At 49.8% G+C, this 24,677-nt stretch overlaps 1 protein-coding gene across 6 annotated transcripts in view; it reads right to left on the reverse strand.

The window, feature by feature from the left end:
* Positions 1-24,677, reverse strand: part of Adcyap1r1 (ADCYAP receptor type I) — a 64,102-nt gene that overhangs the window by 18,840 nt on the left and 20,585 nt on the right. For 5 of the 6 annotated variants that reach the window (XM_041640186.1, XM_041640187.1, XM_041640188.1 and 2 more), the window contains 10 exons: positions 24,239-24,344; positions 11,872-11,979; positions 9,629-9,649; positions 8,722-8,763; positions 6,063-6,172; positions 5,470-5,567; positions 4,920-5,052; positions 3,550-3,703; positions 3,143-3,203; positions 2,451-2,520 (listed from right to left, as the gene is read on the reverse strand). In XM_041640186.1, coding sequence (XP_041496120.1) covers positions 2,451-2,520; positions 3,143-3,203; positions 3,550-3,703; positions 4,920-5,052; positions 5,470-5,567; positions 6,063-6,172; positions 8,722-8,763; positions 9,629-9,649; positions 11,872-11,979; positions 24,239-24,344 — 903 coding nt within the window. The remainder of the gene's footprint in view (positions 1-2,450; positions 2,521-3,142; positions 3,204-3,549; positions 3,704-4,919; positions 5,053-5,469; positions 5,568-6,062; positions 6,173-8,721; positions 8,764-9,628; positions 9,650-11,871; positions 11,980-24,238; positions 24,345-24,677) is intronic. The other variant, XM_041640190.1, reaches the window with a different exon arrangement.

Below are 24,677 nucleotides of genomic sequence, written 5' to 3' on the forward strand. Positions count from 1 at the left end.
ACAGAGAGAGGAGAGAGAGAGAGAGAGAGAGAGAGAGAGAGAGAACGTAGCTCAGCCAATAAAACCTTACAAGCATGAGGACTAGGTTTGATCCCTAGAACCTGTGTTAAGAAAACAAAAAGAAAGAAAAGATAGGTGTGACAGCAATGCTTGTCATCTGAGGGCTGAATGGCAGACAAAGGCAGATCCTGGGCTGTATTCCAAGCCAGTGAGGAACCCTTCAGAAGAAACCCAAATGGGCAGAATTATGAAAAATTGTACTAGAGACTGATCTGTTCTCTCCTCCCCATTCCACACATAAGTATACACACACACGGGGGGGGGGGGGAACAGACATACCCCCAAAAGAAACTGAGCATAGTGACACATACCTACAGTTTCAGACCTCAAGAGATGGAAGAAGGAAGATCATGAACCTGAGGCCAGCCTTGCTTACGTAGTGAGACCCTGTTTCAAACGGCAAAACAAAACAAAGCCAGGCAGGAACAGAAAATAAATTCACACTGACATATAAGATACATGGAGAACAATGCAAAGATTTTAAGGAAAACATTCACAAAGAGAATTTGGTGGTGCATGAAAAGAGGAAGCAGATCATGACCACAGAGATTTCATCATAGGAATGCAAAGAAATGTACTATTTTGCAGTCATCCCTATGAGACTGGCAAATAATTAGTAATAGACATATCAGCATAGACACGGGGAGCACAGGTGAGCACTTCTGCTCCTTGTCCACAGCCATGTGACTAGTAAACACTCTCTGTCCCAGAACCTTGTTCTTAGCGATCTATCCCAAAGACCTAAGTACCTGTGCTCAGAGCCAGACACAAAGGTATCCCTGGCACTAGAGACAAACCGGACTGATAGATGATACTGCTCTGTCAAAGGGCAGCATCTCATCAGCACATGTGAATAAGTGCAATACCCGTGCTCAGCTTCATAACAACACACACGAAAGCCAGCCAGGAAAAACCCTTGCCCAATTGCATGCAAGACAACTGCCAAAAACTAGAGCAAACATTGTCCTCCATAAAAACAAGGAATAAAAGGAACAGATATTGGGAAAGATGGGCAAAGCTGTTTTCATTTACAGGTTACATAATTTTCCATGTAGAAACCCCATGTGAACCAAATAAAGAGGAATTAAACTCATGAGAGAATTCAAAAATGTAACCCAGCCAAGAAATCACAAAAACTGATCACTTCTCTACATGGCCCCGATAACCCACCGGTTAGCACAGTGATGAAAAGATCCCTAGATTCCACTAAGGCCCAGGCTGGGGAACACCTCAGAGAAAGCAAAAGGCAGCAAGAAAGACTGGCAGCCAGGAAATGTTGTGGTGTTCTTGGAGAATATCTATTTCCCTCCAAACTGGTACACAGTTCGAGGCAGAGCTCCACCAGATTTTTTTCTGACAACGTAGCAAGAATATTCAAAAATCTACCTGGGTGAATGTGCAGGAAATGTTCAATAGAACAAAGAAGAAATTACATATAAGGTGGTGAAACATGCAGGGTCAGAGTAGCTGTCCCTGCCACCTGCGCAGGCATCTGAGTAGCACAAAGAGGTCTCCAACACAGTGCATAGGTGTTTGGGGTAAATAACTTTCCAGCATATAAGATTCTGTAATAAGACTGAGAATTGGAAACGTGGAGCCATCAAAAATAGAAAAGTAGAGAAATGGATAGCAGTTTTAAAAAGACAAAAAATAAATACATCATTTCTTAAAGATACATTGATAATCGAAACCACAACCATGTTGTGAAGAAATTAAGAGGAGATTGGTGGCAAAACTTGAGCTGACTGAAATCCTCCATAAACAAGAAAGGAGGCTGGGGACTGTAGAGATGAAGGTTGAGGATCCCAATGCAACAGTCACGCTGGCCTGGGAACCCGACAAAATAGCAAAGAGGTGTCATCTGATCCGAAAGACAATCTGCCGGAGGACAGAGAAGTTCACAGGAATGTCCAAAATAAGTGCAAGCCACCAAAGGGCTATTTGGAAGTGCTTGGGCCCACTAACAACACAGAGAAACAGATACACCATGCAGAAGTCAGCGCCGCCTCCACAGGCGGCCCATCAAATGACTGGCAGTGCAAGTACACAGTGTCTGAGGAACAAAGCCACCAAAGGGGACACGCGCTATTGAAGCATTTTTGCAAAAATGGATCTGAAATGTTAAATGTATACCCTTTGACCAGCAATCTGTAGAGTTACTTTAAAGAAAAACTTAGAAATATTCAAAATTACGTGTAAAATTATTCCTAGTAACACCTTTCATAATAATTAAAAATGGAATAATACGTCTGGCCCAACCCTAGAGGAATAACTTAGTAATGTGTGCATCAGTGATACAGCATGTACTACAGCTGTGACAGAGCTTATCTTTCTGTTCCCTGTATTCTCTTTGTCTGCCTCTCCCTTCCCTTTGTCCCCAGGACACTCACCATTATAGAACCAACCACAGGGCCTTTGATGACCCACCACAGGGCTGTACTGTCGTTCATATCCCAGCAGCTGAAAGATGGCGAAGAGGAGACATCAAAACAGACACCGCAGAGCATCACGTGACAGGAGGGACCTGTACTTTCCTCCTCTATCGCCCCTGGCCAGGGAGATCTGGAGTAGAGGTGGGCACTAGAGGAATACCCCTCACCCCTCACCCAAGGCTTTGTTGTTGTTCTGCTCCTTTGTCGTGGCAGAAACTGGAGCCCAAGAATCAGGATTACAGGGGGATCCCTGGAAGGGACATGCCTCCCATTCAGATCCGGGGTTCTTAGGATGACCTTGGGGTTGAGAGTGACCTCACCTTCCACGCTCTTCCTCCTTCTCTCCAAAGGATACCAGATGTTCAGAGTAACCCCAAACCAGATGGGCTCAGAAATGTACCCATTCTCTTGCTGGGTTGTCACTTAAGACAAAGCTGACCACAAGGGGTGAAAGCTAGAGGAACCTGGGGCCAGGCTTTGGTCTGAGGCTGAGACAGGTCTGATCAAACAGGCTGAGGAGTCAGGTGCTGCCCAGGGCTGGGGTTTGTTCAGAACAACACTGGGGAGGTCATGTGAAAGCAGGCAGGCACTGAAGCCCATGCCTGAAATGTCCTCAGTACCACAGCCTGACTTCCTCCAGAGGTACTCACCCTGCATCATCGAAGTAGAGCCTCAGCACAGCCCACACAGTCACACACACAGTAGGGGTCCCTGAAGAATGACAAAAGGAAGTCTAACTTGCTTGGGGTACTTTTAGCCTGGGACAGGATTTCTGGGGGGACCCTATTATACCTCATCTCCAGCTTTCCTTCCATCTCCCCCAGCTTCAGGCCCTTTGGTCTCCCAAGATGATTCCTGGGTATAGCTCTCCCTCAGAAAATGGGGTCCCCAAGGGAAGAAAGTAAAATAGAAAATGGTTCTAAGAATAAACAAGAAGTCTACATTCTTCTTGTGAAGTGAGGGCTCTGTTACCTGATGTTTTGTAAACCTGGAACCAAAGGTACAACTCTGACTAGGAGGCCTGAGCCCATCCAGACTGACCCAGCCAGGAACCTACCCCAGCCAATAATGGTGTACCAGTAGAAGTATCTCCTCTCGGGGAAGAAGGTCTCCACCAGCAGTGTGAAGAGGTACAGGCCTTCAATGAACAGCCAGAAGTAGTTGGACACCACGCAGTAGTGGAAGAAAACCATGACAGCTTTGCATTCCACCTACAGTGACAGCCAGAGGAACAGCTGAGCTCTCTGCCCTGCCCCCAGATAAATCCTGAAATCCAGCTCCTCCACACAACATGGGGAAATTCTGAGGTCTATCCGTACCGGCATACTCAGCCTCAGGCATCCCAAGGAACTAAGGTTATAGACATTCCTGGATGGAAGAGGCAGAATACACAGCATCCTAAGACTCAGGAGAACCTCCCCAGCAAGGAAAACGCTATGTACAAGGACAGGTGATAACAAGCTAAAGCTCCAAGCTCCTCCTTCCCACCCTCTCGCCCCTTACCCAGCACTACAAGCCAGGTAAATAGGAAGAGAAACAACCAGCAATCTTCACAGGAGACTGCTTACAAAATGAGGAGCTGGACACATCACAGGTAGAGACACGCCTTGGCCATGGGAAATCTCTTCTCAAACAGATCCTTAAAACATACCCTTCCAGTGAAGGCCCCATGTTTAGCTTGTACTCATCCCGCTCTAGCATAAGCCAGTTCTCTGCATATACCATACCTCCTCCAGACACCTGTGCTTGGGAAGGTGTCTGCAAAGACCCTGCGCACTGGCTGGTTACAGAGCAAAGGACTGGGTAAGCCCTGTCTGAGCCTCATCCTCACACGGCCTTCCTGGCCCAAGGTCCAGACTGAGGGTCTGTGCAGCTAGATTTTTTCTTTGGGCTGCTAGCTCACAAATAGTGACCAAGAGACTTATTGTTAATTATGAAAGCTCTGCTTTAGCTAAGGCTTGTCCCACTAGCTCTTAAAACTTAAATGAGCCTGCCTTTAATAACCTATGCTTTACCATGTTGCTTTTTACCCTCTTTCATCCTGTATGTCCAACTCCCTCCATGTTTCCTTGGCTTCTCCTCTGTGCCTCAATTCCCTGTCCTCTTCCTTTCTCTCCCCGAAAATCCTGCCTATACCTCCTGCCTAGCTATTGGCTGTTCAGCTTTTTATTACACCAATCACAGCAATACACCTTCACACAGTGTATAAATATCCCACAATAGGCTTGACTGTGTTTTGGCTGGGACTGAAGGCATATACTGAGTACTGTAACCACTGCAAAGCTCCTGAACTTTCACATGACCTGGGATAAGGTTTTCACCGGCAGGAACACCTCCCTGTAGGGCGCCAGCAGTGCAGAGTCCCAGGGTGGCTAGGATGCTAACAGGGAAGAGTCCCAGAATAGCTAGGGTGCTTGGCACACTTACGGTGGAGACGAAGCAGTGACTGCTGTCCTGCTCGGCATACAAAATCCAGTCTTTGATGAAGACAGAGATGGCTCTCAACATGAAGGACACGAACAGGTTCATGTGGATAAAGTTGCGGGTGCAGTGTAGTTTCCTACACGGACCAGGGTGGGAAGGCCATGAGCTGCATGGCATTTCACACCCTGGGGGTAGTAGGGGGTAGAATCTGCTCTGAGCCTACTCAAGGCCTGTCTTAATGGGGTCTCTCTCCCAGACCACCCTCTCCTCCCATCTTAATAATCCTCTGCCTTCCCCACCATGGTCATCTGGTCATCTGCTGGCCAGACTTCTTTCTCCAGCCTCTCTACCAGGGAGATTAAGGCAAGCAAAGGAGATTTCTGGAAGGGACTGGGCAGACCATGTGATCCTAGATGCCTGAGCTGCCCTCCCAGGCCACCCATCTGCTAGCTAAGGACAGGGCCTGCCTTCCAGGGGACATTCCAGGGATGAAGAGAGGTAAGCACTTGGAGCAGGATGGACGATTCTGACTGCAAAACCACTGGGCACTCACCGGAAGCGGCACAAGATGACCATGGCAGTGGTGAGGGTGACGAGGGACGTGCTGTAGCCGACTGTGTAGAGGGCCTTCACCGACAGGTAGTAATAATCCTGGAGCAGAGCAGGGCACAGGACACACAGGGTTCTGCTTGGGACCAGCCACTGCCTCCCTAGGACCCACACCTAGCATCCCAGACCAGGGCCTGCCCATCTATAGGCCGAACACCTCCCCCTTCTCTGCCATCATTCCACTCCTGCTGGATGCCTGCTCCTCTCGACAAAAGGTCAGTACTCTAAACATGTTCAGACTGTATTGAAGGCAAGAGCCTGGATCAATCCGAACAGAATGCAGCCTTAGCCACCTGAAGAAGAGCGGAAGAAACTCCCTGCTAGCCCCAGAATCAAGCCCTCAATTGCTGGGCTACATGCAAGGCAGTGTCCTGAAAGAGCAGCCAGGGTTGAGGGGACTTGTGGTGGACAACCCCCGCCCCCAGCAGGGTGAGTGAACATCCTAACCTCCAGGCTTCAGGCTCAGTATACAGCGGGTGCTCATGAGTGCTGCCCAGAGTCCCGAGCTCCTCAGAACTAACCCACCATCTGACTTACCTGATCCCCAGACTCAGGCTCATAGTCATCAAACCCACAGGCATCGAAGTAATGGGGAAAGGGTTCTGACCAGCCATCCTCTGTGCAGTTCCGGCCCACGACCCCCATGTCTGCAGAGAACAGAAAGCCAAGCAAGGTATGTGAATGACTTTAAGGGACTCTGAGAATGATTTCATAGTGGGAAATCCGTGTGTTCACCTGGAGGCTCGAGTTAGGAGACACAAGATGGAGTGACTGCTGAAGACCTGGCATTCATCCCTCACTAATGACAGCAGGGGTGGGGTAGAACCCTGACCCCTTAGCCAAGCATCCAGCATGCCTGATCTCTCCTGCAATATTCCCAAACACTCACCAGAAGAGGATTCGGAGCCTGCCCCTGGGGCCCTGGATCAGCACTTCTCAGAGGGTCAATGTGCAGACAGAACCGCCTAGAAACTCGCCACAAATGCTGCTTCCAAACCCTACCCCATTCCCAGACTCAGGGACCCTAACACGGCATCCAGCATGTCCGAGACCTCCTTGAGTGATGGTGGGGTGAGGATTCGGCACATCTGAGTGCAGAACTCTGAGCCTCCCAGCAGCTGGAACATCTCACATGGATGGGGTACCTGACTTTATTGCATTTTAGCAAGCCCAGGCCTACTCTCTCTTCCTTTCAACCTTACAAATCTTGGAGGGCCCTTGTTGGTGTTTCCTTGCCTTTCAGGGTTTTGTAGTCTGTCTCCTGTCATCAACGTGCATTCATTCCCTTTGGATTGACTTTAAGGCCATTGTGTGGGACGCTGGAGGGCAGAACAGTCACGGTTACCGAAAAGGGCATTTGCTACCTACAAAGCAGAGTGGAGGCTATTTTTTTATGTGAGTGGGTTGCTTCAGCCTGGAATGACATCATGTCATTATGAGTTGGTGAGAACCACTAAGGTCCAGGGAAGCACAGGGCAAGGAGGCCTTTTCTTCTAGCTAGCTCCAGATTCTTGTCCCTAGTTGGCAGCCCAAGAGTTACCCATCTCTTAGGAAACATCAAAAGGAACAGGGCTTAGGGTAGTTTTAAATCTCCAGAGAACAGAACAGCATTTTGTTTTGTTTTTTAACTTCATCTGTGCACTCCTGGTCAGTTTGTGGGCGCAGTAGAGTGCAGATTCTGGGGCCTCATCCTACAGTCTCTGATATAGTCAGTTTATGGGTTTCAAAGACTAGCGACTTGTGTACAGTAAGAGACCACAGTGGGTAGGGAGTTTGGAGCACATACTTCTAGCAAATATCCTGTCCTCTGTGAGTAAGGTGGCCTCTAGGGAGCTCAATGAGGAGGGGGTGGGTAGAAGGGAGGGGGGAAGAGCCCTCACTTTTCTAACCAACATCCTATTCTTGTGGTAGACTTGGAAGGTGTAGGGCCAACTGCCTTCAGTCAAGAGCATCGGATATAACCTTGCTAGCACTTGGAGAAACTGGGCTGGTGGGAATGGCAGAACAGGGACCCGCCCAGGAGAACAATCTGCTCAGCAGGGGAGGGTCCCCACAGCTTCTCTGACACCTGTGACACAAGCCAAGAAGGGGGTCCAGCAGGCCCAGGACTTCAGTGTTAACGGTGTCACCAGACTGTCTCCTAGTCAGAAAAAATGTGTCTCAGGCTGCTGCTGGCAACCTCGCTGCAAAGGCTCCTGAACAGTTCAGAAAATCGGAATGCCTCCCCCATCTCCCTCTGACCCGGATGGCCAAGCTACTGCCCTCTCTGGGCTTTGGTTAACTCTGCCTTGCTTTTCTCACAGAGTAGGAAGAAGAAAGGGACAAAGGGTACAGAGGAATTTGAAAATCAATTAAAAAAAAAAAAGCTTCCTAGAAGGAAAAGCCATTTCCTGTCTTTTATTTTCCTCTTTTATTTTAATAACACGGTGTAGGCTGGGAAAAACATAAACATTTTTCTTCCCCAAACGGTTTTATGAAAATTGTTCTGATAGAAATCTCCGGAAGATGGGGCGCTCTCCAGATTGTCACAACCTCGCAGTGACAGCATCTCTTTGTCTGGGCTGTTTTGCTCCAGCAATGTCACGGGAGCACAGCAGCCTCCCTGATAGGGCCCCACCCTCTCACTTGGAGAAGGATTGGCCATGCATCTGCCCGGGCTTCAGGGGCCTACATCAGTAGAAACCCCAGAATCCACACTTTCCCCAGTCTGCAGAGAGCAAGGATGGGAGGGAGTCTTTATCTCACTCAGTCACCACACATTCCCCTGGCACATGGCCTCTTGCAGCTCCAGTCACACCAGGGTTGCGGCTTATGGCTGTGATGCTCACAGTGGTGCATGGGCCCCTCCAGGCAACTGGAGTGCAAACCTGAAGTCGGAGAACCTCTGCGGGAGGGAGGTTCAAAGCCACCAAAGAAAGACCCTTTAATCCAGAACTCTGCACTCACAATACATGAAGGGGTTTCGAGACACCCCTAGCTCCCCCACAGCACATGATTGCATGCATGATGGCTGTACCATCCTCTCTCTGGGGGCCTGAGTGCCATCTTCCAAGGAGGCAGCGCACAGCTTTCTCAGAGAAGCCACATACACAAAAGCACACAGAATAAAGTCCAGCTACAGAGCAGGTCTCAGAGCTCTCACGGAAGTGCCCTCCACCCTGCCATCCCAAGGTGGTGGCTCCAGCTCCCCTCTCACCTGTGATTTCCAAGGAATTGCTATCAGCAAAACCAGAATCCCCTGCAAAACACAAGCATGGGTCAGAATACTGCTTTTATCAACCTGCCCCATTATCCAAGGCCAAGGCTGCCCATTCCACAGGGAGTGGGGTTAGGATCGAGAGGCTGGATCCACTCGGCAGCTGCACATACATCCCTCTGGTACATGGCCGTGTGCAGCATCAATCTCACAAGGGCGGCAGCTGCGTGGCTATGATACTCAGAGTGGTCCATGGCTCGGTCCCCACCAGAGAGCCTCTAGTGGATAAGCCTGGGCTTTGGAATTTCTTTTTCAAAGGTCGACTGCCACCATTGTTCCAAGTCTGTTTTTCACCAAATGGACCCCCAAAGCCCAGAAAGTTCATGTGCAGTTTTCTCCCAACTCCCTAACCTTGATTCCCATATTTGTCCAAAGACAGCCTAGAAATTAACGCCACTTCCTCTCAACTTTTCAAAATCCATTTCCAAGCTGACGTGCCACCTCCTTCAGGAGGTCTCCTCTGACCGCTTCCCTGTCCCTCAGCATAATCTGCCTTTAATTCTCTTCTGTTCTCTTGATCCACAGGTCCATTCTACCTCCTGGCTGCTGGAATGACAGTCTCTGCATGAACTCACGAACAGGGCCTGCCCACATGTAGGAACACGTATGCACTATGCACACAGACGGACTTGATTTCCAACCCCTCCACTGGTGACTCAAACCCCTGACTCAGCTTGAAAGGGCCTTGAGGCCAACCACTGTGTACCCCATCTCTCCTTGCCCCCGGGATGGCTAAATTGTGGAGAGGAGGGAAGAATCTGGCCATGCATGCTACCCTTCCTGACCATCATTCCAGCAGGCAGTCAGGGGCATTGGATCTCCTGCGCCCTCCCAAAGATCCTCTTACCTATGGTTTCTGTCATCCAGACTGTATGGAGAGGGGGGGGGAAGAGAGAGAGAGAGAGAGAGAGAGAGAGAACATGAATGTGAATATGAATGCAGAAGTGAGCAGGCTGAAGGTCTGTTCTCACAGGCCATTCTCTCCCCACCCCACCTTCAACTCTGAGAGAGTTCTAAGGTCCTGAAGGTCTGAAGAGCCCATGCTAGGACCTAGCAAGCTCAGGGAGGCCTCTAACTCAACCTCCAGATCGGTACACAAAGAGGAAGAGGAGGCATTGGCCAGGCTCCCACAAAGCCAGCACCTCAGGAAGCCCTATCCAACACCATTGTCACTGAGCTTCCTAGGAAAGAGAAAGCCAAGAGAGACTGCAGTGCCCTCCCTTCTGTGGGGAGGGCAGGTCTCACTACCAGGCTTGTGAGCAGAGGTGCTAAAGGGCCTGCTTTAATGAGCCATTAAGAGCCAGGTGTAAATAACATTCCACGCTCCCTGAGGCCTGAGGCGGGTGCAGCTGAGGGAAATCATTTTACCCTCATTCCTGTCACCTCTGTGGCTGCTACAGAGGGATAAAAAAAAAAAAAGGCTGCTGTGGCTGGAATTTACCTAGGGAGCCCGTTCCAAAAGCTTCAAATAACAAACGGAAATAAAGCAATGGGCACATAGAGGAAGTGATGAAGCTGGCTTCCATGGGAATAAACCTTAGGAGTCAGGCCCTGTCCCTGAATTTACCCTCTTGCCTGTTCTGGGGCACAGCCAGTCTCCAAACCCTCAGGACGGGAACATTCAGAAACCAGCTTCTTCTGGGCCAACAAGAGGTGGACAAGATGTGGGGAAAAGAAGGCTATCTAGATAAACCCCACCTTCTTTTGGCTCTGGATACGAAGTCAAAGATGGAGGCTAGGGACCCCAGGGAATACCACTCTTTCTCCTCCTCCTCCTCCTCCTGCACCCAGGGTGGAGGTAAGTTATTGGCTGTGGCTTCCCAGACAGGTCCTGGCATCCCCTCCATGAAGTCAACTTGATATGCAAACTGGAGTCGTCTGAAAGGAGGGAGCCTCAATAGCAAAAACGCCTCTATATGATCCACTGTATAATATTTCTTAACTAACCACTAAGGGGTGCCATTGTGGGGGGTGCCATTGTGGGGGGGGGGGGTGCCATCCTTTGGCTGATGGTCCTGGATTCTACAAGAAAGCAGGCTGAACTAGTCATAGGAAGCAAGCCAGGAAGCAGCACCTCTTCATGGCCTCTGCATCAGCTCCCGCCTCCAGTTCCCTGTCCTGCTTGAGTTCCTGCCCTGATTTCCTTTGGTGATGAAACAGCAATGTGGACATGTAAGCCAGATAAGCCCTTTCCTCCCCAACTTGCTTATTGGTCATGGTGTTGCATCGTAGCAATAGAAACCCTAACTAAAACAGGCCATCACACACATAACCCTCAAGTCAGTGTCCGCACATCATAGACTACTTTCCTTGGTGTCCAAGGCCTTTTCCTGGACAGCTGGGGTAGAGGAGCAGGACTCCAACTCCTCTTTCCCAAATCCTCACAGCCTCCTGAGGGCAGCAAGGACCAGGTACACGCTTTGCTTAGCACATGTGTGGACTGGTGAGCTGGCAAACTGGCTGGCGTTCTAGAGGGTTGGGTACCTGCCCACATCGAGTGGTTAAAGAATGTGGGCACAGGTGTCTTGTCAGTCATCTTTATACTCCCTTTCTGCCTGTGGATGCTTGATCATACAGCCCCACACATATATTACTCCAGGCCTCTGAGACATCTCCGGGACTATGCCATCGTCATGGTGACTGTGATGATGTCAGCTAACTTTACTACTGAAAATGCAAAATGCATTGGGCGCTGGGCTACACAGAATCTCCATAAGCGACCTCGCTTTATCCTTACAAGCCACCTGGGACACAGCCACTGTGTCTGTCGCATTACCGTCTACTAGACCAAAAACTTGAGGGATGGTCTCCCTTGCTTAAGGCCCCTAATGGGATAAGCAGTAGAGCATCCATAGCCCAGACTGATCTCACCTACCAAGACACTCACCTGGCAAAACATACCTGGCACTAGGTACTGTGTTGGAGAAATGTTTCTATGCCCTATACCAGCATGAAGGACACCATCCTATCTTGTCTGCCATCTGCTCGTCAGGCGACTGAGTTCTTGAAGCTGAGCTCCAGATAGGGGTATGGTTATGTGGGTGGCAGACTAAATCAACTCCACTGGGAGAGATTCTGGGCTCTACTTACCTTGGTCTGGGTTGAAGATCCGGAAGACATCAGGGCAGCTTACAAGGACCATCTCGCCTATTTGAGCAGGCTTCCAGCATGTGATATTGTCCCACATGCCAGGACAACCTGGAGGAGAGAGCTACCGTGAGTGTGTGACTAGCCGTATACACACCACATGTACACAAGTGTACATATACCACAACCAGACACAAACACACTATACACTTCCCACATATGCAAGTACACATAGGCACAACATACAACACATACTATAGATGTGAACACACATATGACCCTCCGTAATAGTAAAATATCAACTTGACTTGATTTAGAATCACCTAGGAGATGGTGAGGCACTCCTCTGGTGATGGGGAGGACATCTCCAGAGAGGATTTACTAAAGAGCAAAGATCCATCCTGAATGTGGATGATATTATCTGTGGGTGGGCTGGTATGCTGGGAAAAATAAAGCTAAGGAAGGAGGAAGCTAGTGGGGTGCTAGTATTCCCCATCTCTTTGCTTCTTAGGCACCATAACATGAGCTGAGCTCCTCTACTGGGCCTCCCCAACCACAAACAACACTCTAGAAACCGTGAGCTAAAATAAATCTTCCCTTAAGCTATTTCTATTAGGTATTGCAATTGGGTGATAATAATGGTAAATTACAGCCACAAACCATACGCAAGTAACACACACACACACACACACACACACACACACACACATTTTGAATAAACTGCTCAGAAGTTGGCCTTTATAGGAGGCAAAGAGTTTATGAGAATAGAAGGGACGTCTTCCTGGGTGGGGAAAGCTGGCTCCTGCATCTGGAACAGCGCTCCAGGAGTAGTTCAGAAAGCCACTGTGGGAGCTTCAGAGCAGGAGGCTCTGTGGAGAGCCCTCTTCATGCCACAGTTCACCTGAAGCCTGCCAGACTCCTGTGTTCCCCTAGCCTCCCCACCACTGCAGGATCTGGCCTCATATTCACATCCACAGGGAGTCTCACTTCTCCATGGGAAGTGGGGTTGAGGCCAGACCAGCTGGCCTGAGGCTGCACCCCACAGCCCACCTCCTTCCCGGCATAGGCTTGGAGCAATGATCTACCACCCACAAAGCTGGCCTGTGAAGTGAGGTCACAGCTCCCCCAGCCGAGAGGATGGAAAGTATCCAGACAGAAGCTCGGAAGTGACCACAGAAAGACTTGGAACAAGAGGAGGTGATGGAGGCAGAGTCCTTGAGGAGGCTAAGGTCAGAGCCTTGTTGTGGGAATTGGCTGGCAAAAGGAAAGGGACCAGTACATAGTGAGACTTCAGAATCCCCAAGTCTTCCTGGAGTGAGGAAGAGTATGTCAGGCTTGCCTAGCTCTGATTTGGGAGGTTTTGGTGGCTCCTGGGATCCCTGTCCTTCTGTGGATTCTCTCCCCTTGTGGCCACCATCTCCTTTCTCTCTCTCTCTCTCTCTCTCTCTCTCTCTCTCTCTCTCTCTCTCTCCCTCCCTCCTCTGCACACTGCAGCAGCACTCAAGGTCAACAACAACCACTTCGCTGCCAAATCTGAGGAACAATTTTAACTCCAGCCGGGTTGTACTCTGCCCACCTGACTTGCTACAGATTCTGGAAGTCATTCTGTTTTGGGCCACCTGCCCACTCACCTTGGATGAGCTCATCCCACTCAGGGACTTAACAGAATGACGTGCAGACATTTCTAGTCGTTGGCCTCCAGCCACTTTCTGGGCTGACCCCCAAGGTTAGTTACCAGCTGCCTGTTCCCACTTTGAGGGGCCAAAGGCAAGTCAAACACAGGATTTCTGGACACCACCTAGACCCTCCTATAACATGGTATCTGTTTCAGCCCAGCTGGAATGGAGAGGGAGTCACTCACTCCATGTGGATCTTGAACATCATCTAGCACTCCTTGGTTCCCTCCAGATACCACTGGAAACTATCAGCCTCCACTGGACTCACAGGCTCCTCCTAGATTGCCCTTAGCTAGGGCCAAAATCTTTTCAAATTGCGCAGCTCAGTGACCCCACAACAACAAGGAAAATCTATGTTATTCCTACCCCAACTCATAAGCATGGTGCCTGTTGTCCCTGCCCTGCCTACCTAGCCCTGTCCCTACCTAGCCTGCCAGGCTAAATTCACCTTAAGCACATGAGTAGTGAGACATGTCCTTTTGGTTGTGAGCCTAGCCTTTAAGGGCTGAGCCATTTCTCCAGACCAGGAGCCATTTCTCCCAAGGAACGGATGAAAAGAAGAAGAAGAAGAAGAAGAAGAAGAAGAAGAAGAAGAAGAAGAAGAAGAAGAAGAAGAAGAAGAGAAGGAGGGGGAGGAGGACGAGGACGAGGACGACGAGGACGAGGATGAGGACGAGGAGGAGGAGGAGAAGTGAGAAGGAGGGAGCCCAGGATATACCACACACAGGGTCAACAAAGGCAGCATGTATAGTGACAGCAGAGAGTGGGTGACAACGGTGGAGGGGGTCTGGAGATGGGTTCAGAAGCAGGTCAGACAGCAACAGAGAGCTTTGGGAAAGAAATCTGTCCTACAGAGGGTCTACAGATGGAAGAACTTTAGTGTTCCCATAAGGAAAGTGAGTGACTGCCCACGCCCCACCTCCCAGGACTGCTAGGGGGACTAGCCAGTTCCTATGCAGAAAGTTCTATGATCAGCACCACGCTGGGTCCATGCATGTTGGTCATCACTGGCTTTAGTTTTGTTATTTCAATTAGATGTTCCTCAAATCACTCCTTCAAGGGAGAGCCCTACTGAGGAGATAGAAGCTTAATGACCAGATGCTGACAGGCTCAGAGGAAACCTGAGCAGGCAAAGGGGTGGTCTGGGCAGGCTTCATGACAGCATGGTTCCCCTGTCATAGTCATGACTTCTGGCAGCCCATGGTATTCTCAGCTTCTAGGTCTCTGAGAAGTTAGACTCTGCTGCTTTGGCATCCACATTAGTACTCTGGCCTGTGACATCCTGCCCATGGAATGACATCCTCTAGGAGTTAGCGACATTGCTAAAGCTCTATATGCTGAGTCCTAGTGCACAGAGACTCAGAGGACCAGAGGAGGAAAGTCACCTATGTCCCAAGAGGCCATTATCAAGGATTCCTGTCCACCCAGGACGTCTAGCCAGCACACAGTTGGCTGTGACATCATGTCCTTGAAAGAGACCCAACAGCACATCTTTGGCTGCCATGGTCCGTGCTAACTATGAAATACCCATGGAGCATGACCATGTCTGTCTGGCCCATACCCCAGAAGCCCTGGCCAGCAGATGTTCCCATAATTGGAGCATTAGGCCCTGGCACAACCAGCTGCTCCTCTAGCTGATAATGCTGAGGTAAGGGGGACACATAGAGGGCACCAATGTAAGAGCTGAGGGGCAAGGAGTGGCAGCAGCCAGGATCCTGAGCTGGGGACCAGCGGCAGAGGCAGGATAAGTAATTCATGGTCTTAATGAAAGCTTTACCAGTGACTTCACTGTGCCCGGTGGACATGAAGCTCACAAGAAGATAAAGCTGTAGGAAGGGCAGGGCATCCCTCCTGAATCTGCCTAAAAGAGCCCAGATTTATGATATGGTCTCCTCCACTGTGATTCAAAGACTAGTGTCAGAGCAAGGGCCGGGTGTCTGTTGGTACCCCCCAACTATAAATGGCCAGATCTGGAATCTGGAACAGAAAGTTCACAAGAGAACTCTCAGGGATGGCAAGAATCACTGGGACTACTTTGTGGTGTATCTGCCAAGTTCCTTGCCCAGGGTTTCCAATGATGTACCTGTCACAAGCCTGGAATTTCTCCCAGTCCTTCATTTTGTCCCCAGTTTTGTCTTCTCACAAGGCCAGGCTATCAAGAAAGCCCAGAAAAAAGACCTCCAGGACCCCAGGACTACAAGGACCCTCCACCTTTAAAGACTCACCACCTTTAGGCAGGACAGGAGGTGGGCTCACAAGAGGCCTTTAGGTTTTCTGACTGAGGACAGAAACTTACATCCCCACCACACACAGAGTGAACACGTGCAGTTTCCACAGCTCAGAGCAGTTAATTTTGTGCTAACTGAAGCCTTCACAATACCTGTGCTCCTGCACTCTGCTAACTGAAGCCTTCACAATGCCTGTGCTCCTGCACACTCCTCTCCTTTTCTCTCCTTTTCCTACTTTTTCTTCTCATTTGCTCATTAATTCAAAAGAGATTCAGCGAAGACATAATTAGTTCAGCAGTGCAGATAAAGCAAAAGCAGCCAGTCTGGGCCTCGCGGAGTTCACAATGGTCTGGAATTCTGTGCTGAGTGAGTGAGATGCTAGTTTCCTATTGGGGCTGAAGGTTTATAAGGAAATTAAGCATCTTTGGGCAGCACACGTTACTATCATACCATCCTGGAGGGAGGCCTGAAATGAGTCTTCCCTAGCTCACCTAGCAAGACTGCTAGAGGCTTGAGGGGATGAACCTTTCAATAACCCCAGATTCAAGAGGTCACCAGTGTCCTTTGGCTTCTGTTCCTTCCCCCTGGCTTCAAAATTAAGAGCTTTGGCATCTAAGCCTCCTCAACTCTCCCTTCTCCTCTCATGTTTAAAGACTTTCATGATCACTCTGCATTCATCCAAGTGACCCAAGGCTCTCTCTATTACCAGATCATGGAAAGATGCCCTTTGTCAGGTAAGGTCACACATATGCAGGTGTCGGGGACTGAGAGAGAAGAATGTGTCCCTAGAAGGTAGCAGAGAATCTTTCTGTGTCTGTCATAGAGGATGTTTAAGATACTATCCAGGTGATCCAGTTTTGTGGATCAGAGAGATGACACATTGCCAAGAATGGGACATAAAGTCATGCCAAGATCTGGTGGTAGCCCAGGGATCACAAAGGAATTGATTCAGTACTGAGTGACAATGGTCTTGTACCCTATAACGATTTGACACTTGTATTGGTTTAATAAAATGCTGATTGGTCAGCAGCCAGGTAGGAAGTATAAGTGGGGCAACCAGAATAGAATTCTGGGAAGAGGAATTGTGTCTGAAGTTGTCACCCAGACACAGAGGAAGCAAGATGAGAATGCCTCACTGATAAAAGGTCCCAAGCCACGTGGCTACGACAGACAAGAATTATGGGTTAATTTAAGATGTAAACATTAGTTAATAAGAAGCCTGAGCTATTGGCCAATCAGTGCTGTGATTAATATAGTTTCTGTATGATTATTTGGGTCTGGGAAACTGGGAAACAAATGACAGTCTCCGCCAACAATTCAGAGTAATGGCAGTAAAGATGGGTAGGACAGATCAGAAACAGGAACAATAGGTCATGGTGAAGACAGGACTGGAATACGGCATAGATGGCTAGCACTCTCCAATGTCATGTGACTACTACTGACCTCCAAGCCCTTAGGAAGGAAGTGAAAGAGGTAAAATAGTCTCCAAAGCTACCCTGGGCCCCCACTACCCTTCTTTCTGTTCCTTCCCAGCAGCACCCTCGAGACCATATACTGTTGTGGAGTGTTTAACTAGTCAAAGATGTGTTACATTTGTTTATGCTGCATTTGTTAAATGATGTAAAGATGTATTGCTTTGCCTGCCTAAGGCAACTGATTGGTCTAATAAACAGCTGCATCACCAATAGTTAGGCAGTAGAGGGATAGGTGGAGCTGGTAGGCAGAGAGAATAAAAAGGAGGAGGAATATAGGTTGAGGGAGAGAGAGAGAAGAGAACAAGAGAGAGAGGGAGACACCAGGGGTTAACCAGCCAAGCAGTCACCAGCCATCCAGACACGGAGTAGGACATTCAGAATGAAAGAAAGGTAAAAATCCCTGAGGCAAAATAAGGTGAGAAGAAATGGGTTAATTTAAGTTCTAAAAGCCAATGGGACAAGTATAAGATACGGTCAAGCATTCATCACTAATAATAAGTCTCCATGTCATGATTTGGGAGCTGGTTGGGGGGCCTGAAAGAAAGCCTGTTACAAATACAACAGGTCTCAATGTTCCAAAAGGGAAGGAGCCTGGGTCTCTTAATGACCAAGCAAAACTAAATTCTACCTTCCCACTATAGCTAACCATACTGACCGATGATGTATATAAGAAAAAAAAAACAGTCATTGTTCTAGTTTTTGGATTTTAAGCCTGGCTCATAACTGCAACATAGCCTATGAGATAATGACTCTCCTACAAGAGAGGTAAGAAAGTATCACTGATGTCACCCTGGTTTCTGACTTGAGCATCTCTATGGATGGATGATGAAATGAATGGGTGTGAGGATGGAGAGATGGATGCTTGAATAGGTATATGGATGGGGTCAATGGGTGGGTAGGTAGTAGGTAAAAGGGTGATGGATGGACAGACAGACCTGTCACAATGTAAGAACTAGTTAGACACCAAACGGTGAGAGAATTAGACAAGTTGAAAATCATGTTTGACCTCACATATGTTGGATTTGAGAGAGTAGTAAGGGCCAAAATTAAACCAGACGAGAATGGGTAAGGTGGCCAGGGTAGCTAGATGATTACCCAGTGAGAAAGTGAGTTCACAGAACACTCAAGAGTGCCGAGGTTTAGAAGCGGAGCTGGCAAAGAAGGCCGCAGAGCAAAAGAGGGCAGGGCAGTGAGACATCAGCCAGGAATGTGGGTTTCTGAGAGAAGATGTTCAAGTTCCCACCTTTAGAGTGGGCCTTGATCCCCCTAGAGCTTGCTTCACTTGAGGGCTCCCCGACCCAGTCCCTCCTGGTGACCTCTCTCTTCTCCCCAGGGCACCAGCCCTGCCTTCAGTCCTCCCAGCTCAATCCACATAAACCCGACTGAGGAATGAGGGCATCGTGAGCCAGGAGGTGCTACACACTTTGAGGGTTGTGTGCACCTTCCTTTCGACATGACACTCCATGCCAAGCAGCAGAGACTCTGTGACAGCAGGGGAGACAGAATCCACTTAGGCGAGGAGTGGAGAGAGAGTGCATGAGCCATTAGTCTTTGAAGGGAACAGAATGAGGAGCTAATCAGAGGTTGTCATGGTGATGATTCTGTCCAGTTCCACATAGAGTTCAAAACTCATGAGCCCAGGGACACCAGAGTGACAGACAAAGCCACGGCCCTCCCTTCTTTTCAAGATCCACCCAGGCATGTGCAGGTATTCTTAAAGAAAGTCCTCCATTTGAGCGTGAAAAACAATTCAATTTCCTGAAAAAAAAAATCACTTGACAGCAAAGGTTTCTGGTCTCATCAAATGAACGCCACCCCCCTTCCTGTGATGTGAGTTCTAAAGGGAAAGGGGCAGAGCTGAAGGCAGCATATCTCCAAATGTGAGCCCAAGCCAGCAACACACCTGACAACCTCCCAGAATGCAGATGCTTGGGCCCCAGCCAGCCCAAGACATCCTGTACAAGATACTCCGGGACCACCCAACAACCTGTGCTTAGCAACCCCCGCAGGAGAGTCTGATACATGCTTGATTTCCAAATGGACCAGCTGCTGGAGAATATTTCTCTGAGAAAGTTCCTCAGAGCAAGGGTTTCTACAGACAGCCACTTCGTGCTTGGGCCTGGTCAGTGTTAGAGCAGCTGGACGGTCAGCAGGGTCAGGGTGGGTGGCCCCAGAGCTGCAGGCCGTGCCCATCACTTGCAGCATCTGGCGCTCCTTAAAGACTAGCCAGACACCAGCTCTTCTTAGACACAGGATGGTTCCCAGGCTTACGGCTCAAAGCCCTATGAAAGAGGAGGTGGTGCTGGCCACAACCTAGACAAACAAACCCTGATGCAGTTAGAGGGATCAAATGGCACTACATGGCCTGTGGTGTACAGACCAGCCCCAGGTCCCGTGCACGGCAGGCCCCTCTCCTTGTCCTCCTCTCCCTCCAAGGGCACAGCGCAGCAGAAAGGGAACTCCCCAGTCAGGAGTTCTGGGCACCCACCCAGAGCTGGCTGAGACTCTCCGTGTGACTTGCCAGTGACAGCACCTCTGGCTCTGGCCGCTTCATGTGTCACACAGCAGAGCCAGACTCAGAGTTGGCTCAAGTCCCGTGCAGGATCAGGGATTTGAATAGAGAAGCAAAACACTGAAACATACCTCCATCCCAGATCCTCGTCCCAAGAAACCCCTTCAACACTTGCTCAGAATGATGGGGTGGTATTTCTGACCCTGAACATCAGGAAGATGAGGGAATATAGGTGCCTCCCCAAGACAGTAATCCCCACCTCACAGGGCCACACAAGGGCCTCGCCTCCAGCACGCCAGGCTTTCATTCCAACAGACCCTGTTTACTAGAAATGCCATGGCTGTCTCCTAACCTTATACTAGATCTGAGAAATCCCTGCCGCCAGTGACAGCGTCACCCTGTTAAAGTCACTTGTGTGCAGTGGTGATGCTGGTGGGAACACCCGCCTCACTGCCAGCCATGTGAAACAGAATAGCACACACCATCATGTGTGGTGTAGAAGCTGACTAAATCCTTGGCCCATGGAATCTACTAAACTGTACTTTTAATGTTATTTTACAGTGTACTTAACTTCTCGATTTTACTGTAAAGCATTCTGCCATGTTGTGTATTCTCACACAACGCCTGTTTACAGTCTCTGAACTGCACGGTGTGGCCATGTGCAGGGGCTGACCAGACCACCAAAGCAGGTATTCCTGCACTGGGTGGTGATTTAAGAGGCTCACCATTCTCAGATGGCCCTGACATTGAGAAACCAGTGTGTGTGTGTCTGTGTGTGTGTGTGTGTGTGTGTGTGTGTAAAAGCTGCCCTGAGCTCAGCTGAAGCAAACTGGCAGGCTTTCTTCTTCACTTTCAAACATGTCCCAAAGTTACCACTACTTTCTGGCAGTGTCTACACAGATCAGTGCTCAGGGACAACACAGCTGGAGAAGCAAGAGGAGACAGCAGCTGACCAATCCCTACTCTCCCCAACCAAGGCCAGCACCACAACACAGCTCTTAACCCGTGCCACTCCCAGATAGAATGAGATCTTAGCCTGATTCACCTGCTCCATGCCCTTTTCCACACACCTGATACCACGTGGGCACAGTGATGGAGGTGGTTCTCTAGAGTTACCAACCTTGGACACAAACCTTGGACACACTTTCCTACCATCCGGAGGCTCGCTCTGAGAACACACCTCCTTGGAGCTTGCGCCCTGATGTTGCTGACTTTGGCTGTGGGTGGGAAGGGACTGTCCGTTGGTACCTTAGAGTGTTCCTAGGGACTTCAATGACACTGCAAAGTACGGTGAGACAGTTCCTGCTCCAGGGTCACAAGGTTGTTTAACCTGACAGCCCAGGTGAAGACACCTCTAGGGTCAGGCATAGGCTCATCTGAGGCTCAGGAGGACATGAAGACCGTCCCTCAGAGGCTGACAACAGGGATGAGCTGTGCAGACCCTGAACCCCAGCATGGTGCACAGAAACTGCCTATTCAGATGCTTGTTTGCAGCAGATCAGACTGCAGGCCCTTTACATTGCAGATTTGATGGATGCTGCACTCATCACAGCCTTCCCAAGGGGCCTTCCTCCCTCTGCCCTTGCCCTTCCTCCGTGGACTGTCCACCAATGAGGCACTTACACAGACACACATTGCTGTTGTGCCATTCTGCTCCGAGCAAGGCAGGCCCTCTTGAAGACAGACCCAAGGTCGCCTTCTTCGTCCCACAACTCATGTTTCCAGCCAAGAGGGGAGCTAGAACTGGGGAGCCTTTTCACTCTTCAACTGCCCTGTAGTGGATTGGGGGAGCTGGGATTTCTGGACCTATCCAAAAGTACACACCGACTCTTACCACCTGGGTGCGGGGTTTTGGATGATAGACAAGGAAACAAGAAAGGGATTCTCTGAGGGAATAACTTCATCTTCAGATGGAAAGAAGCACACTGGTGACTTAGGGTGACAAGCTGTGAGCAGACGTGAGCACTGAGAGCCCAAGTGTATCCGCTAACACACACTCTCTAAGCCCCCCCCCTCCCCAGTTCTCACCTGAGGTAAGCCACTGCTACCTAGATTTGCTCTCCTACCCTCCCTCCTCTCCTCAGCTCTCTGAAGCCAGGGCTGGTTCTCAATTCTTCCCTGTGACAGGATATTTGATCACACTATGGGAAAGGTGCCTTCTGGTGGGTTTAAAGAGCTGAATGGCCCGTAGATCTGAATGGCCTATAGCTAGGCAAGAGAGTAAGCAGGACTTCCGGGGGAGAGAGAAACTTTAGATGAATCTAGGTGCTCAAGAGATGCCAGTGAGACACTGCGGGGGGTCAGACAAACAGCAGGGAGGAGAGGTAGAGAATCACGTGGCAGAACATAGATTAATAGAAACGGATTAATTTACGTTGTAAGAGCTCGTTGGGAACAAGCCTAAACTAAAGGCCAAGCTTTATAATTAACAAGAAGTCTCTGTGTCATCATGTGGGGGCTGGCAGTCCAAGAAAGTCCAAACGCATGTGCGACTCCACTCCCCTCTCTTTCAGAAAGCCTTTCCAGACAGTTCCAAGGGGTGGCTACCGCGTCAGAAGAACTCTGACCTAGCAGAAGGTGGGAGGCCTTTAGGGAGACTTGCAGATGCAGAGACGTTGAGGTCCTCAAGCCCTTCCTGCTTCCTGCAGATGACAGCTGCTAGGTATTAATCGCCCCTCCATGATACCCAAGAAAATGGAGGTGTGACATGTCTTCAGAGGTGATATGGAAGGGATGCCGGGCCTCAGAGTGTGCCGTCCTGAGGCAACGTGTTCCAGTGACTGAGAACGTAGATGGCCCCAGTTCAGGACCCCCTCGCAATAACCCTTGTCCTTAGCAAGGTGCAGGATTTCCTTGCACCTCTTTCTTCATCGAGGAAGCAGGAGTGAATACAAACAGCCTGTGCCCGTAGTGGCCTCCCGCTGCTCCTGGCTCACCTGCTGTCCCATGCCCACCCATCCCTCAGACTGGTTTTCATAGCACTAGCTTCTCACCAGAACCTCCTGGGAGCTATTGAATGTCATGTAATTATGTCAAGCCAAGATTCTGGTTTAATCTGGACTGTGGCTTGGCAATGCTCTCCTCAAAGATTCCCTGGTGGGTGGGTATTCCAAGCTACTCGAACCCTTCCTGCTCCTCCTGGCCCTCACCTCTCTTCTCCAGGGAAGCCCCTCCCACCACCACTTGCCCCTTCTTGTATCAGTGCCTTCAGAGAAGAACACCCTATGGGCGAGCCTGTCTTATCAACTCCTTTGACCCGGTGTACAAGTGAGGGGTGTAATTACACTGTGCATAGCCTCATGCAGTATGCCTTCGCCTCTCTTTCCTCCCCTCCTGAAAGTGGCCATTTGGGACCAATGGCTCCAGGTCAGGAGGCAGGCCGCATGGGGTCGACCCAATGCTAAGGTAGACAGGCACTGGATAGCTATTATCTTCAGAACCCACTTTCCCAGACATGCAAAGAAGCCACTAGATCAGAGATTCTTCACACAGGCTTTTGGTTTCCTACCACTGTGTACCTATCTGTCCCCCTTCCTCAGTTTCCCTACTTGCTGTGGGCTAGAGTCCATTTTCTGGTCTGGCAGCAAAGCAGCTGCTGGGAAGACCTTCTCCCCCCACCCCCCCCCACCCCCATCAGTCCTAGCGAGAAAGTCTCTGCCATAGAGCTGGTCCGGCAGAAATTCTGTTAACTGGGCTGCAGTTTAATAAAGCATTCAAGCAGATTGTTCTCAGAAGAGCTAGGTGAGTCCAGAGAGAAAGGCGCACCTCTTGGGATGTCGTGGAGCCCCACCCTCAGGCAGATTCAGCCTGCTCTGCAGGAGAGGAGCAGGAGAAAAGCATGACATCTCCGAGATGCCCACCCAACCTCCCCTACACCTGTAGGGGGAGCTGGAAGAAGACTCCTGGGTCTTACCAGGAGCTGTGCCTCTCCCTCGGGACATGAACTGCTAGGAGGCACTGTTTTTTTTTTGTTTTTTTTTTTTTTTTATTAATCCTTGGGATCATTTGAGGGATCAGGCTAAAGTAATATGCAGCCACATCCATTGAACGGTATAGGAGCTCCACATAACCAAAGCTTGGCTTCTGCTTTCCACCCTGGCTTCTGCTGGACCCTTCAGATAGGAAGTGACCCCACGTCCTTACCTCCAGCTGGCCAGATGCTCTATAGCCCAACCACACAGCCGTCACAGCTGTGCTCCTGCTGCCACTGGTCCCAGGTGGCCTCTAAACCAGCTTGTGGGCAGCTGCTATCCAGACCAGGCCCAAGAGAAAATGGTTGCATGTTTGAAGCTACCCAGAAGAGCCCATCCCAAGACGGTCACAAGGAGAGCCACCCAGTGTCACTGACAAGGGCAGATGTAGAATACCATGGCCTCAGAAGGTGTTCTGAAGACTCCAGAGTTTCACACCCTCCCACCCCTTCTACAAAGCTAGCCTACACATGCCCAGGACACCAGGACTGTCTGCCTCCTCACTCACCTGGGGAAGACTCATTTAGGCCCATCAGGTCATTGGCCCTCTGGATCCTCTCCAGGCACATGGCTTGCTCCTTCTTGAAGATGCAATCAGAGTGCATAGCAATCACCTATAGGACAAGAGGAACAGACAAGAGAGCAGGGAGCTCCAATGACACCCCCTCTGCTTTAACTTAGAAGTAAAGTGTTACTAAGGAGGAGGGTGACAGACCTCAGACCAGCAGGGGCACCAACATCTGCTTTGTCACAGATGCCGTGAGGGCTCTCCCCAGACCCCAGCTCAATGTGTGGGACCCATAGGCTCCTGAGCCTTAGTGTGTGTGGATGCATGCTAGATAAACACTGCAGAGGGATGGGTTTGGGTTTCCTCGTTTTTCTGTTGCAGAAATGTTATTCAACTTGTTCCAAGACACATGGTCAGGTAGCAGGGTTTGCGTCTGATA

Source organism: Microtus oregoni, unplaced genomic scaffold (assembly GCF_018167655.1).
Source record: "Microtus oregoni isolate MIOR12 unplaced genomic scaffold, Mior012 000062F_ref0000492, whole genome shotgun sequence".
Classification (NCBI taxonomy): domain Eukaryota; kingdom Metazoa; phylum Chordata; class Mammalia; order Rodentia; family Cricetidae; genus Microtus; species Microtus oregoni.